General features: G+C 46.2%; 1 protein-coding gene across 1 annotated transcript in view; it reads right to left on the bottom strand.

Annotated features, from left to right (window-relative positions):
* Positions 1–1,767: 1,767 nt before the first annotated feature.
* The window catches only part of LOC143422398 (phorbol ester/diacylglycerol-binding protein unc-13-like), a 72,684-nt gene continuing 57,528 nt past the window's right edge, over positions 1,768–16,923 (bottom strand). The window contains exons 6-7 of the mRNA XM_076892995.1: positions 2,552–2,670; positions 1,768–1,926 (exon numbers count right to left, since the gene is read on the bottom strand). Coding sequence (XP_076749110.1) covers positions 1,891–1,926; positions 2,552–2,670 — 155 coding nt within the window. The 3' untranslated portion in view covers positions 1,768–1,890. The remainder of the gene's footprint in view (positions 1,927–2,551; positions 2,671–16,923) is intronic.

The following is a 16,923-nucleotide window of genomic DNA, read 5'->3' as shown; positions in this document are numbered from 1 at the left end:
TGTACGTGTCCTGTTGGTTATACGTGTCCTGCTGGTTGTACGTATCCTGAGCGTATGCGTCTTGGCTGTATGTACCCTGATTATACGTGTCCTGGTTATACGTTTCTTGGTTATACGTTTCTTGGTTGTACGGTTCCTGGTTGTACGTGTCCTGTACGTATGCATCCTGAGCGTACGTGTCCTGGGGGTAGGCTTCGGTGTTGTACGTTTCCTGATTGTACGTTTCCTCCGGGTAAGCCTTCTGATAACCGGTCGACGTGTTTATATTGTACTGAGAATCGTATTGCTCTTGTTGATATTGATTGTATGTATTTGTCACGTTATTTTGGTCGTAGACGCTCGACGGCACGGAGGCACTGTAACCGTCGTATTGCTGCTGATACGTATCATCCTTGTAGGCTGGTGCCTCCTTCCTGTCCTGATACTGTACGTTATTCTGATCGTAACCGACGACCGGATAATTGTCCTCTATTATCATATCGCGGCTCGTTTTCCTGTATTGATCGTTCGGCTGGCTAGTGTATTGATCGTTCGGTTGGCTCGCGTTCGGATATGTCACGTCCTGATAGGTATCCTGATAAACCTGAGTGTTCTGTTGCTGCTGCTGCTGCACGTAAGGCTTCTGGTACTCGTCTTTATACGAGTTACGTAAATACGTTTGATCGTACGCGTCCTGCGTCGGTGGCTCTTGATACGAACGGCCGTACTGGTCATCGACCTGGGGCGTGTAGCTGGACCCATATTGGCTATCCTCGGCGTATTGAGTCTTGCTCGGCGCGTGCATCTGGTCGTAACCACCCTGATCGCTGTATATACTGTCAATGTAGGTATCCTGAGGTAAGTTATCCTGGCTGCGATAAGCGTAATTATAGTCCTCGTTGTAGTCAGACTTGTAGTAGCTCTCCTCGGAGGGAGTTCTAGTCTTTGGCAGTTGCCTGCTCGGTGTGGCAGGTAAGGAGGCAAGCTTACGATTGATAATGACACTGCTCGGTTTTGTCGGTGTCGGAGGTAGTTTCTTTCCTGTCCCTTCTTGCCTAGACGGCGGTCGTTGTTGCGGTTGCAGCGGTTTCCGACGACGCGTGCTGTGACCACTGCAATGGGAATCAATTAATTACACCGTCCTAACCAACCCAGCTACGCTAACTGCCGTAAATCGCTGCGCATCGAAACGGATGATACCTGTAATTCAGTTCCTCCGACTCGTAACTGCGTTGTCTGGTAACTGTTGGTCTATAGTCGGGTCGATGAATACCGATACTAGATGCAGGCCTCTGTGGAAGCGTTTTTCTATTCCGTTTGTTCTCGTAGTAGGTGCTAGTTCCGAGGTACCACTTCCCTCCGCTGTCCCATTGTCTGTCCTCGTCGTCTTGACCATACCTGCTGACGCATTCATCGTTAATACGAATTTACATTTGCGATTACTAGTATTAAATACTTTGAAAGCATTGCAAATTGTCGTATACTGATTTCGAGCTCTAGACTATTTGGCACCATTGACACTTGTTTCATTGCCAAATCGTAGTGACACTACTGAGATGAAACAGTAAGAATCGCCGTTTGAGATGTCTTTGGTAAAGGAAGATTTATCGAGCAGCGGCCAATTGCGAAAGATTTACTCTCGCACTTCCGGAGACGCGGCGGTAATTCTTACTGACCCCATCTCGCATTTTGTGGTATCCTCCGTTATATGCAAACGAGAGATAAAACGCAAAGCCAAACGATACTTAATGTGAACCCACCTTTCATCTTGAAAACCGTATCCCGCGGTGGTATCGTAGTATTCATTGTACCTAATGTCCGTCTGGCATTCCGGATACGTGGCGCTCATTTTCCCCACCCTCCCGTCGCTGCTATATCCGTCGGTATAATAAGAATGATCGTCGTATAAAGTCATCTGTCTCTCCAAAGACGGTCTTCTGTGGGGACCTGTTCAGAGAGCAGAAATAAACCGCGTTACGATCGCTTTTATCATTTTTAGAAGCCACGCGCGCCTCGCGCGTACGGTGCAGAGAACGCAGGGTTGGTGTACACGTTTTACCAGACAAGAGCCGTGATGCCGGTGTAATAATTCGTTTAGCGAACAAATTCGATGATACAAAATGCCTCAACGATCCTGGCGTCTCGTATGACACTAACGCAAAAGCAGGCTGGCGGCCAACTCAGCGGCGAATATGTTTATGTCAGTGTCCTATTAGACGCCAGAATTGTTGCGACACTCTCGACGTCGATATCACGTTATACGTATTTATTTGTCGAAACGTTGACCACCTTTGTCGATACGAGACTGACGTCTACGTACTTCCGAGCTTGCTCGACAGACAGGACGCTATACGATTGGATTTTTGGCGTACGAAGACGATAGGCTTTTCGATGAAAGTGTGTTGAAGCAGGTTGATGCAAATTTTGTACGGATACTCGTAGAACATCCTGTGTGCACGCGAAATCCCCAATTCACCGAAAGCAATAAGATATTATCCGTTGTTGGTCGAAAACGAGGATAATATGCGACGAGGTACGCGCTCATCCGAATAGACGCGCGGCTATATCTTACCTCTTCGTCTGGAAGTGCTCGTCGTGGTGCTCGGATAATACTCCGTATCGCTGTAGATCCTCGTTTCGTCGACTCTCGTGCCGTGATAGTCGTAGCCCTCGCTGTACCAACCGTCTTGGCTGAAAATCACGGGGCAACGATCAGGCAAAGTCTCGACAATCGGATAGCAAAAGGTGGAAAGCGGAGATGAGGTGACCCGCGTTAAATGACGACGCTCGCTGAAAATACATTCCAAACGATTCCCACGGAATTGCCCGCTGCGACACTAACTGCGCCATGCAACTACCTGTGGATGCTCGCTGCATTCTCTTTAACCCATTAAACGCTAAACTATCGCACTTCAATTTGCAGTAAATCGTCGTTAACATCTTCGGACTCTACTCTCCGTTCTAACGAGGTATACGGGTGAACATGGTGTATTTTTCAGCTTCTTCAAAAAAAAAAAAAACAAGAGAAACATGAAAAAGAATGATCTGCTATGAACGATTCGAGAAAAATTTCGAGGATCTAAGCAACTGCAAAAATGTTGTTCTACGCTTTACGATTAATTACACGTGTGTTTGTATGGATTGTGTGATGTGTTTGCGTAAAAGCTGTTTCGATGGTGCACCAAGGAGTAGTACTGCAGGTACTAACGGTGACACGCTAATGAAAGAAACGCTAGATGAAACGTGTGATCTATTGTTATCGAGAATGCGAGTTATGCGATGAAAATCGTAGAAATTTCTCACGAAACAGAGCTGGGGTACTTGTTTCGTACCTGTCCTCGTAATCCCACGTGTGCTTCCGTCGTCTAAATCAGGCAGAAAAGAAAGAATAAACGTTTTTCTCTTCGAGTGGTCACGCGAGTCGCGATTAGGGTCGTGCAAATTGGTTGCGACCAAAACGATTCTCGATGCACGACCCTAGTAACTCTCGTCGCTTCACATCCAACAGTAACTTTACATTGCTTTTTACGCAGCAGTAGAGAGCAAAGGAGACAGAAGTGAGAGAAGAAGAAGAAGAAGAAGAAGTAGTAGTAGTAGTAGTAAGAGTAGAAAGAGGGAAAAAGAGAACGGCTACTCGTTGTATCAAGAGAAGAGAGAAGTTTCGGTTGTAATAACTGTTTTCGTTTGACCACTTATACACTCTGTGTGCGACTCTAGATCGATCTCTCGTGTGCGTGTTCTGTTTTAAGGCTCGATAAATGTCAAATACCTGTATTCCTTATAGTGTCTTGGTCTACTATTGTAGAAGAGTGGCTCGGAAGATTCTGAAGCGTGCTGAGACTGAGAATACCTTTGCGGTGGACCTTCTTCGGGGTACGGTTCGTCGTATCGTGGACTGTGACTCGATCCACCGTAGCCTCCGTAATTACTCGGAGCTAGTCTTCCTCCGACGGTAGCTGGAATCTGATGGCACGCACAATCGATTAAATACGGTTACGCGATGAAGCACGTTTCGTTCAGCCAACTGCACAGCCGAGATTTCACCCTTAACTCTGGCCAGATCCTCGATATTTTTTCGACCTCGATATACCACACTTTTGCGACATAAAAAATTTAGTCAAACGAACGCTCGAAGGGTAACTTCGTTCCGCGATTAATCGTCGAAGATCGGATCGGCAGAAGAGAGAAGCGATATCGAGACTGTTGTCAGTTAACGAGCACAGATGACAACGTATCGATCGAGCAATACCTGATGATCGTCCCTCTCGTAGCTGTTTTCTCTCGAGGTCTCGAGGGATCTTTGAGGGGTGGCCAATTGGTTGGCAGCGGTACGAAACTGCGAGGCTGAGCTGTTTGCACCCTGCCCGCCTACTGGATAATTCAGGTCCGACGTATAGTCCGAATCCTCCGAGTAGCCCGCTGAAAGGGAATTGAAATTTAATGTTACCGCGGGACAGCGCAAATCTCCGGCGAACGATCGTTCACTGGCTCGAGTCGTCGCGAAACGAAAATTTCAATGCAGCAGAACAAACTCGCTAACTTCTTCGTGCGATTCGAGGAACCACTTTCCTCGCAATACTATCATAATTAATCATAAAACACGTTCGAAGCGAAAAATCGAATATATTTGTATATGCGATATAGCTGCGTGTGTGCCTCTCTCTGTGTATATATATAAATACGTGTGTGTACGTGTGTTTAAGAATGCAGAGATAAATTTGCTGAAAGAATCGTAAAGTCTTTCGAAGAAGAGAACGTTGGAAACGAACCACGATGAGTTTTCTTTCTATCCGCTTTCCCCGGGGCGCGAAACGTTTCGAGACGACGATTTCAAACAGGGTAGACGGGAGAGAGGATATAATCATAAGCGACAGTCGTCTTCGTATCCGAAATTACGCGACTCGCGAACATTTTCACGGCGGTTCATCGAGGGACGGAATTGGTCGATATTGAACGAATCCGAGAATTGAAAACGGTGCAACAGCGGGGAACAGAGAAACAGTAAATGTCCATGCGATTCGATCGTTGACGTCGAGGTGTTTTACGTGTCAGGGGTATGTAGCTTTAAATTTTCGTTCAGGGTGCTAACGGAGATCCACAAACGAGGGGGATAAAGTGATTGCAAGAACGAAATGAAGAGAAAAAAGGAAACAATTTTCTCTGCGTGGAAGAGAGAAAAAAAGAATGTATCGTCGACGATTTCCGGTCATGCCAAGGGTGCATCGATCGTGGCGAGAGATCCTTCCGAACGGGGGTTGAATTTTTAGGGGTAAGTTACCGACGATTGTCGATGGTCGATAACCACAATAGGGGTGGCGTTTCGTACCGTGCTTTCTGGGTGAGAGTATCCACGTGCACACTCGGTGGATAATGCAATTGCAATTGCACAAAGTACCCTTACGGTCGATGATCGCGGATGAAAAATGAAAGAAAGGAAAAAGAGTCTAGCGTGACGTTCAAATCGATTTTTATGCGAAAAGCTGACAACATACGGAGCGTTTACTGCGCTAACCGAGAATAGCGTCCAAGCGACTTTTGGGTACGATGAATAAAAAGAATATTGAAAAAGAATCGTAACGATATCGACGTGGTTATAAGCTGCAGGATATTCGTGAATCTGTAAAAAACTGATAAATTCTGAACATTTTACTTGCTTCTATAAATTTAAGGGAAGATTAACACTTTACGTTAGATTTACTAATTGATAGCAAAACTTACGTATGGAATGATATTAGGAATTCTTTGAAAGATTACGTAGCAACAAGTAGATAAAAGAAGCACAGATATAATTGAAAGTACGCATTACCATCGAAAGGGTAGCAATGACGCGCCATCCAAGACACGGTGTCGGACAGAAACTCAACTGAACTCGAACACGAGGATCGTTAAACGAAAAAAATATAACGATAATTCGTTGATAACGTTCGTATCGGCGCCACAATACGCCCTACGAACCGTGCCGCGTCGGAAAGGAAAATGAAATTAGCGCAAGTGTGACGGCGCACGGGTGTGACAATTGATCGGGGACGTTCCTCTCGTACATCGTCAGAGCAACAGAGATAGAGAGTATTCGAATAAAACAGCAGCCACTTAAAAACAGTGACTTGGCGAGTACTTACAGTGGCCTATATTGTACAATATCTGTCGTCGTGCCTGTTCGGCTCTTGCTTCCTGGTCCATCATGTTGTTCAGCATTTCCAGCTTCCTCTGCAGATCGGCCGCCTCCGTGTTCTCGGGGTCTTTCGGAAAGATAGACATCGGTGGGGAAATGGTTAATCGCGGGGTGTCTCGACTGTCTCTAATGTCTCTAATCTGCATCGATTACTTTTTCATACACAGTGTACACACGAATGAGAGAGAGAGAGAGAGAAAGATAGAAAGAAAAAAAAGAGAAAAAAAGTGTGAAACGAGGAGGCTGTCTTTCCACCCCCTCCCCTCTGTCAATTCGTAATCCCCCGTTGTTTCATCTACCATTCTCGAGTGCGACGCTACGTTTTCTAAACGGGCTTGAAACAGGCATGGAAAACCGAGTATTCCCGTCGTTCATCGATAATACCGAGCCGAGCTAAGGTAATATGCCGTCGTCTTAAAAGGAATCTTGTGTCACGCGTTTCTTTATGCATCGCGCGATTCCTCGTGGCTGTCGAGCGTCGTACACGTTGCTTGAAAGTTGCCATCGAAGAAGTTTGCTTGAATCGCGTTCGAGCGTATTAAACGAGTGTCTATTAATACCGTGTAGCTTGTAGTTCGGTGGAGAACAAGCGACCACCCATCGCGGTGATCATCGTACATAAATTGAGCCCCTGCGTTACTGCGATTCAACCCTTCTCGTACCAAAAACCACCCACAAGCCGCACGGAGGGAGTAACGAGATATAGACGACAGAATTCGTCGATACCACGACTTTTGACATTCGCAAAAGCGTCCTCGCAATTCCCGCGGACGGTCGCCGTCATAATCGTCGCTGTCGTCGACTTCTAATTTATTCTGGACCATAATTGCTCGCGCTGCGCGGGCATTCTAAGCCATGTAAATTGACCTGCGGTCTCGGCCGCTTCAGCGGTTTATTAATATCGCAGCTGAATGAAGTATGGCTGGCGTCGTCCTTTAGAGATTTCCTCATAAACGAGAGCCTGTGCATCCGCTGGACAAACCTGGGCTGATGTGATTCGTGGGCTCAACAACGATTCGTTACGCAACCTGGCTGACTGACTCGCATCGAAACCCTCTGGTTCGACATGCAGACGATCGTGTCGAAGAAAGAGCGAGCAGGACGTAGATCTGCGCGAACCTGTTACGATCGGTGCATCGATTTAACACGCCTCGACATACTTCCTCGTCTTGCACGCGTCGCCTTTCCGCTTGACACCGCTAGAGCTTCGAATCGAGCTATTTTCAAGTCGATCGACTCGCCATCGGACTCGAAAGCAAAACTATCAACTTAGACTCTAAATGAAAACGACGCGTGTGTAGTTTTCGAGATCGGAAGTTTAAGACCACCACCCTCTGGCATCGAACCGGCTTCTTCGATGAACTGGAAATTTATTGCTGTATGAGAGCTCAAGGTTTCACGCGATTTTTCATTTCGTGATCCATTGTCGATCTGTATTACGTTTAACAAGTAGTTTAACATTTAGTTGTACTAGCTTGAAATAATTAGATATTCAAACGTAACAGATCTAGAATTAGCAGTCAGTGAAATACTTAAAGAGGTGTACGAATTATTGAGCTATACTACTTGGTCAAGCATTTACAAGGACATTTTCACTAGTTTGGTTTGATAAGATGTCAGTTTACGAAATTACTATGATATAAAAAAGGTATTCTACGTCTACTATGCTACCAAATGTTTATAAGTAAATGGGTCTTTTTAAATATTTATTCAAAGCATTATTACTGATAAGAATGCTGTTTAAGGAAGCGTAGATGTAATTGCGATTGGATCATGAAATATATGGAACGTAAATTAAGAATGAACATTCCACCTTTTCCCTTCGTGACGTTGCTGAATTATGAAACAGCGCATCCCAGTTATCATATCGTGAAAGTTTGAACGAGACTATTAGCGATTTCGATTCGGTTTCCTTTCTCGGCTGACCCAATTCGTTTGCCTTTTTTCTCGCAGCTACAGTCGATGTACCAAGAAAGTAGCATGTGCAAGATTTATTTAGTTTGCCTAGTTTCCCACTGGCGATCTGACAGCGGTCTATCGATTATGTGCTATTTCTATCGATCGTAGGAAATGGAACTTTCGAGAACGATTCGAACAAAGCAGCGAACTCATTGTTTCTAATTTCGTATTCGTACGTGGCCGTGGAGAAAAATTCCGAGGAAAGTCGTAATATCGCTATGGAAAGATTTAAAGATTGGTGAATTATGCTTATGTAGTGTATATTTAGCAATGGAAATTCGTATGTAAATTCGTCTGGAAATTTAAAAGAAGCAAAATTCTCTCTTTTAACTCGAGATATGCTAATGCGACTAATTTAGCAACCAAGTGCTTGTTAATGGATTAGCAGGTGCAATTATTAATAGTTTACTTAGTCAATTTAGCACTCCACATAGAAATGTGTCGTGCTCGTATGTTGCGCCATGAAATGTGTCCCAGTCACGCGAATATTACTTTTATTGTTGGCATTCGGGCTCGTATGTCATTCGACGGAATCGATAAAACGCTCATTCAAGAAACTTAGCGTTCCGCAAACCTAGATGCGAGATAATGACGAAATCGTGAAAAATGTACATTCCGTGGACGTAAAGCTTCGGCCAGATCGAATGTTACGATTAAAATTCGTATCGTTTATATTATTGGTTATAAATAATTTTTTCTCTTTCTGACTTCGCGGAGATCAAAATCAACCCCCCACGATTACTCTATTTACTGCTACAGAATTCACATTTTCAACACTGCCTCCTCTTATGCTCTCCTCGTTGCATTACACCCGCTAATCAAGAGAAACGAACATTTAATGCACAAATTGAGGAACAAAATGGCCCGAAATAATGTCAAACCTAGCACCAGACGCTGAGATTACGCCCGCCGTTAATGCGTTCCAATTATCCGACAAAATAGTCGCGCTCCGGCTTATCCTCAAACACGATTAAGCAAACGAACTGTTAATGAACATTAAGGACGAAGACCACGGAAGCCCTTCGCGCCTTCGAAGAGGCCATCCAGGGATGGGTGGGGTGGCCTCCTAATCTCTCGGTTCCCCTCCGCAAAAATCCCTCGTAATAATATCTAAAGTGTAATACGCCGACACGGAGCCCATTAAAGTCGGATTTGAGGCAAGAACAAAAAGATGAAAAAAAGGAGAAAAATAGGCGGGAGTAAAAGGGTGCTGGAGATGGGGCAGGAGGGGGGGGGCAGGCGTATGAAATTGGAAGAGAAAGGGAGGGAGAGAGAGATAAAAAAGGAAACGAACCCGATGCTCTCGGGACGCGACCCTGACCCACATATTTTGCATTCCACCGTTTCCTACCGACTGCCTAACAACGAGGGAGGACACGTACGAGTTCGCGGTTCGTCTCCACTAGAAACGTGTATCATTACTTCCGAGGAACGGGACACGCCGCATCGCTGTCCCGCGCTCGTCTTTCGTTTACTCTCAACGCCGAGCGAGCCCGCGCGGCGTTCGCCCTTTCTCGCTCGCGCCCACGCGCTGGAGGAGGAAGCCACCGCTGTTTCTAACTTTGGTCTGGATGCAATTAAAAAAAGGGTCAAGCCCTGGCAGGAGAGCGTCTCGGCAGCGCGAGTAGTTCTTTTCTTTGAGATCAACCCAGTCCCTGCTGGCGAGGGTTCCGCCGCCTCCAACCCCTTTCCCAGCCCCTACTCCCTGACGCCCGCCATCTCGTCCCGCCGTGTCCCACCGCCCCAAGTGCATCGAGGTCCTCCACCCTGGCACTGGGACGTCTCTTTAAAGCGAAGAGAAAGAAAGGAGAAGAGGAAGACGAAGAAGATGTAGAAGAAGAAGAAGAAGAAGAAGAAGAAGAAGAAGAAAAACCCCTACCGGCTGCACTTCAGCCATTCCGGTGCTTGAGCCGGGGATCAAAGTATTTTGCACTTTCTCGTCCGTCGCTGTCGTCGCTGCCCTAGGTCTCGGGGCATCGTCGCCGTCTCCGCGGATCGATCGTACGAAATAAATGCAATGTAAGAACAAGGACCGCGGGCCCTGGTAATGATCGAACGAACGGTAACAGCTGGCCGTCGACATATTGACAAAGTTCGTAAGGCGGAAGCAATGGGTGGGGAGGAAGAGCCACCCCCGAACTGTCCGTGTCAAACGAGATCGGTCTCTCTTTCCGATTTTCTTCGCTGCTTAAGTTTTTATTTGTTCTAATAGTTCGCTGGAAATTTATTTCGATTTCGAAGACAACCCTTTTTATTACGATCCACTGTTTCTTAATCGGATTTGGTAAAAAATACGGCATGCAAATATCGCCTTGGCTATTTGCGCGCAAATACTGCGTCGCACGCTGCTTCAATCTCGTACATTATGCGTTTCGACCAGGTGAAACGAGTTCCATTTCAACGAACGTGGGGGGCAGTTAAGCGACTATGATAACAACGGAACAACTATAACCCCGGTCGCGAAAGCTTATTGCACGCACAACGCTTTCGCGTTTAACTGGGCAAAGTTGCTCTACACGTCGCGATACCAGAATGTTTAACCATTATCCCAAATACTTTTCCAACTCGCGAACGTGTCGCCTGAAGTATTTCATCTCCGTAATTTCATTTCCTACCGGAAGCGGTATTCCATTTCCAAGTCTCGCCGTTTTTAAACGAAACGACTAATTGTTCGGATCGTACCTCTCACGAGGTAGCATGAAAAAGGTTATATCGTTTAGCGTTAATTTGAATATAAATGCGAGCGATACGACCCAGTCGAGTTCTCGCGCCCGGATACCACCGCGGGGTAACGTAATTCCCGCTCCTCCGTGGAAAAGCCCGATCATTGCGGGCGAAACTAGCAAAAACAAACCTCCCAATTCCGAAGCGGGACTTGCAACGTGACGGTAGGAACAACACGCGGAAACGCAACGAGTTTGCCCAAGTCGAAGTCGGCCCAGCTCGCAGCCGCGCGAATCGCCCCAAAGAAGCCGCAGCGTGAGTTAATCAACTTAATTAAGCTCTCCAAGCGGAACTGGTCTATTTGACTTTTAAAGCAGACCCGTCGTCGTCGGACCTTCCGGCCCGCGGCAGATATTGTCTCATCCAGCCCCGGTACCAGCGATGGATTAATGTGTTTCGAGTCGGCGAGGAAAACGGCGCGCAGCCCGCATGGACCGCAACATCGCGCGACTTCCAACCAGAGAGACTCAACCTAGAGAGAAAGAGAACAAGTGGGACGGGTAGGAAAACTTGAAATCCCCGAAAAGTCGTTTCCGTTCTGCTAATCACGGACCGCCACCTTTCCAGCCTCTAACCTCGTACGTCCTGGCTTACTCGTTCGAGTTATCAGCGCGGGTCCCGCGCCCAAGCAGAACCCGTGTGATTAGTCTATTTTCGTCGACCCAAGTTGGTCGTCGTCGACCAGGAAAATTGGAACGAGCCACGGTTAAGAAGCCAGCCGGGTACATGCGCGGCTTGCTCGACCGGCCACTGGCCACTGGGACAGGCCACTGAACACGAGAGAGCCTCTTTTAAATCGTTCGGAAAGGATCTACCCATAGAGAGCCGAGACCCAATTTCAACCCTGCTGAATTCACCGCGCCGCGGCGAACAATCAAGAAAGTTTGCAACCCCCGTTCGCGCGCGCGCGCGCGCCAGCAACCCCTGCCTACCAGCTGCGAGCTGCTTTTTCCTTCGTCCCTAACAGATGTTCGCGCAATTCGCTGCGAAGTGCCGCCAGTGGCGACGATAATGGTCGAAGCGAACGGCCAAGACTTTACTGGACCCTTTTGACGGCTCTTTCGATGAATCGCAGCGAAGTGAACGAACGGGGCTGATTTTTTTCTGAAACTTCTTTCCTGGAAACGCGACGAAGATCGAACGGGCGCGCGGACGTCGAAAGTTTTTGGATTTTTACGAGGCAAGCCTCGCAGTTGTTGAACACTGTAGCCTGGTTTTGGATGCCTGATAAATACTTGGCGAATCTTTCGAATTCCGTCGAGTCAACTACGTTTCGAAACAAAGGCACAAGGGACTTGAACTGTATGAATGAGGCACAAAAATTCCAAGAACTTCGGCACCTTCGAGCTCGTGGGGAATTCGCGAGATCCGCTCGCAAAGGCTCTTTCGAATGAACATCGAGGCCTCTGGCATTTTGAGTTTTAATAAATGACACTTGGATTACTTTCGAAGCAATGGTTCGTGTGTATTGGTATATCTCAGAATTAAATGAAACGAACGACACGGTCGAATCTCTGACTAAATTTAAATGGAGATTAACCTATCGCGGGTTCCGTAGAATGCTAAAATTACAGAGGCGTGCAACGATTTCTCCAGTGCATACCTGCATGCCCCACTTTGTGCAAGCCGCATACAGAATTGAAGTAACCACCGAAAAAATCCTCGTTGACCTTCTCCCTGCTCGCCGCTTAAGAGTCTGAAAGTCTTGTTAGACGCAGAAATTGGAATCTTCAGGGCGCTATTAGATTAATCTGTAAGAATCGCGGAGCTTGGAAATTCCGGGACGTAAAAGTCCTTGCATTTTTTAAATGTTTTGACACTTACAACTTCCACTTCCTCCCTTGCTTTTTGATTATAGCTCCCTCGCCCCGCCCACTTAATTATCCTTCCCAGTGCTTCTAATTATAGCCCGCAAAGGACATGTTCAAACTAGAAGAACTAGAACCTCTATTTTAACGAAGTAAATTCATTTATAGAATCAAAAATTAATTAAAGAACTAAATGCATTTCTTTATCTTCATTTTACATTCGCTTATCTGGATAATTGTATCAGTGGTTTGGTAAATACTCTGGTGAGAAGATCGTTGGCTCGTTTAATAATTACTAGTACACAAATCTGTTGATCTTTCCACTTATTCGTTCGTTAACTTTGCTACGGGAAATATTTCAGAGAAAATTTCACCGATACACCTGTACCTTGAAATATTAAACGATCGTAGGGCACGCGTTTTAATTAATTTCCTGCACGGGAAAATCTCGACAACGCGTAAGCTCTGGTACATACATATTCCATCTGCTAATTAATTACGCGTGTTTTCCATACGCGTACCAATCTTCTTTTCAAGCAACGTGTACGTCGATCCCTCGAACACTTGGATTTCATTCGAGACCGTATCGCATCCCGTTGCAACGACGTTACTTTATCGCGCGGGTGATAAAAAAATCAGGACCGATATGTAACCGCAGGAATAGCCTCGCTCGTCGAAAGAACACCGCGTGGTTCCAACAATAACGACGGTATTTCGCGGTTGGCCGAAATAACCGGCTGCCCCGACACGTTTCCGCTGTTCAATTATTGCGCGGCGTCCCCGTCGCGACGACGCGAGCGAAATACAACGTTCACGATGCTAGGTCATGCGTGTACAAAGGTCTAGTCTAACAGGTTTGCCATTCTAATTAATCCAACTCGTTCGAACCATACTGGAGAAAAGTGAAACGTGGGAGTCGTCGATCAGCCGGCGAAACAAGTGGGATAAAACGAGCGATCTTTCGACATTCTCGTCTAATAAAACTGTTAATTATCGCGTGTCGTGGTGTCGGATGGAAGAGAAAAAAAAATAATATATATATACATATAATCGCAATGTATAGCCGTGTAGCAAAAAAGTGGAGCAAGAAAAAGAATCGGAGGTAGGGGAGAGAAAAACGTCTACGGACAATTGGTAACTGATTACAGTGTCGCAGCCATAGCTCGATGCATCTGCAGGTACCCTCTTACGCATTTGCACATTTCAAAAAGATGTTCCGCATCGAATAGACGATTATGCTCTGTCGCTATAGCACGATAACATCGTCTATGCAACAGACACGATTTCTTCTTTTCCTCTACAATTTTATTCTCTCGCATCTTTTTTGTTCGTTTCTGTTTTTTTTTCCATTTCTCATTCTGTTTCAATCCGTATGCTATACGTACGTACCCCCTCTTGTGCTATCGCCGCGCCACTGCGTGTACGTGCGATTACGGTGCTCCGAAAGTGAGTTTGTGCTTAGAGAGAGAGAGAGAGAAAGAAAGAGAGAGGGAAAAAAGAGGAAAGTTATGCCTGAAAATGGGAGGGGAGAAAAACTCCGAGAGTTTAGTCCACAGTCGATTCAACTTAATATCGACCAATTGAACAGAGCTTTGCTCATTCATCGTTCACGTCTGCCCGCGGGGCTAATTCGGACGGAACGGTTTTAACACAGTTTTCCGCCTGACTCCGTGCGTGTAGATATACCGATCCATCGATTGCTCTTATACGTACGAATCGAGAACCTTTCAAGGTGTGAAAAAAAAGAGAAAGGTAGTCACGACGATTCGTACGTAACGAAATCCGTTTCCATTTTCATTTTCACGCGTTAAACGAGCGTGAATAGAAAAACTGCGTGACAAATGGACGGTTCCCTTTGTGGTGTCCCGAGTATTCACCGTGTCGCGGTCGGATGCGAAGCACCGTTGGTACACGGTGGTCGAGATACATCCGAGGCGGAGTTCTTTTCCTTTTTATCTCATCGCAACTCATCACTATTACCTATAAAGATACTTCCTGGAAGGGGATGTCAAATGAAGTTCTCTTTTCACTACGTGCTTCACTCAACAACACGGTGCTGTCTCTCAAAAGGCACGCAGCGTTCGGTTGCTACGTAGGAGTCGGTGGTTCGTGTGTACGTGTGTATATATGTGTGTGTGTGTGCTTTTACATCAAGAAAAAGATTTAGAAAAAATAAGATACAAAAGAATACGTACTTTCTGTACGAACGGAGAAATAGGAGGGTCGAAAGCAACAGAATAGCCCGGAGTGCGACTTGCGAACGCCGACTTCTCGTCGTCGCAAACACCGTTCCACACACCCGTTCTCATCGCGAAGCAGAGAGATCGAAAGAGAGAGCGAGCGAGAGAGAGATAGAGAGCCTGGGAAAGGGAAAAGGGAAAATGTGGCGGCAACTAGAACGTCGTCGTCGCGACCTCGTTCGCGACGACATTCGACAAAAAAGACAATCACAGGGGTAGGAGGGGGAGAGTGAGGTGAAAAGTGGCAGATAGAAACAGAGATAGATTGATAAAAATAGAAAAAAAAATGGTACAACAAAGGGAGAGAGAGAGAAAGAGAGAAGGATCGTGAAAAGTGAAGAACGTCGAGCGTCCCATCTTCGTTGATACGATTTGCACACGCACACGACAAACTGGCACGCAGGTGTCACGTAAAAACATGGCTCGTTTAGGAAAAATGCTGTGCACAGTGTTTGAGTGTAGTTGTGTGACGAAAATACGTTTCTTCCAGACGGATACGACGATTGCTCGGTTCGATGGTGCATAAATGAAATACTGGAAAGGAAATATCTGTCGCCTCACTTTCTTCGATCTATATTAATAAGATAAAGCGATCTATTGATCCAACTTACTTTCCGTTATACGAAATTATATTAAAACTTATATGTCATTCGAGTGATGCGACAAATGTTTCCAATATCGTGCACGATCACGAAGATCCTCGAAAGGTTGGAAGAAAAGATAGTCAGCCGATATCGCGTCTTTCGATTTTCACGATCGAAAACTGATCTTTTTTCCATGGCTAACGCGTAGCTGATAGCGTAATTAGAGGCGTTTAATCAGCCGTGGAATCATATCAAAGGTGCACCGGGTAACGATCGAAACGAGTTTCGATGGCGTGACTGTCCAGCCTGTCCGACACGCGTGTACATGCCTGGTGTGCACACAGCCGACTCAAAGGTACCGGTCTACAATTAAGTTAATGAAACAGGGTCGAACGTGACGCGTGTTGTACGAAACGGGGAACACCCTCGAGACCGGAATTCGGGGTGAAAGAAGGCGAGGAAAAAAAAAAAGAAAGAAAACAGAGGAGAAGCAAAAGGGAACGGAAGAGAAAACGAGAACGACGCGTGGAAACGGGCGAAAGTGTGTCATTTCGGCACGGTGAATATAAATCAACGTTTAAATTTAATAATCCCGCTACCGAAGGGAACCAGAGCCTCGTCGATCAATGGGCTCGAAGAGCGGGGGACGGGTAAACCGTATTTACGTAATATCGTGAAAAAGTACGTTTAATAATTTGAAGAAAGAAAAAGGAAAATATTAAGCGGAGACGTAGCCGCGCGAGAACGGTTAATGGAGTTCCATAATTCAATCGGAATTTCTTCCTCGAATATAATTTAGAGCCGGAAATTCTTTTCCCGATAAGTCGATTCGCGGTATCGAGTCCTGTCCAGGAGTTAAGCGCCCTTCTCGTTTCCTTCAATCGTCGCGCGACGCACGCTGGATCTTATTTAGTAAGGATCTCAATAAGATCGAATTTACGCCGCGTGACTCGAGGAAATTCACTTCGACTGGTAATTGACTCGCGATACACCGTTTAATTGCGATTGCGTCGTTCGCCGTACACCTGATTTTCGGATCGGAGCGAGAAACAACGATGGATTATCATTTTCTCGGATTCCAGAGAAGCTAGTCGCCCATGGAGAGTAGCGCGCAACACGGGTGATTAACGATGATGATTTCCTCCGACGTGCTCGCGAGCCGACAATATCTAAAACGATTTTCGATATCCGGCCGAACCGAGCAATCGTCGCGCAGCACCGAACGCGGCGCTCCGTCTCTGGGATGGGGGGTGATAAACTGAGGGATGGCGGCAGAAAAGACTATAGAAATGAAAAAGAATGTGTAGAGAATCAGAATCGTATCAGAAATCTCAGGTGCAGTGGCTGACGAGCAAGAAGGGGTTTACGTATCGCTAATTACGTACAAACAGCGTGGATATTCCATTTCTCGTGGATCGTGTGCGCGTGACTCGGCCTTCGAAACTTCCCGTCGAGTT

This window comes from Xylocopa sonorina, chromosome 3 (genome assembly GCF_050948175.1).
Source record: "Xylocopa sonorina isolate GNS202 chromosome 3, iyXylSono1_principal, whole genome shotgun sequence".
Lineage (NCBI taxonomy): Eukaryota > Metazoa > Arthropoda > Insecta > Hymenoptera > Apidae > Xylocopa > Xylocopa sonorina.
This window is presented reverse-complemented; position numbering and strand designations above follow the sequence as displayed.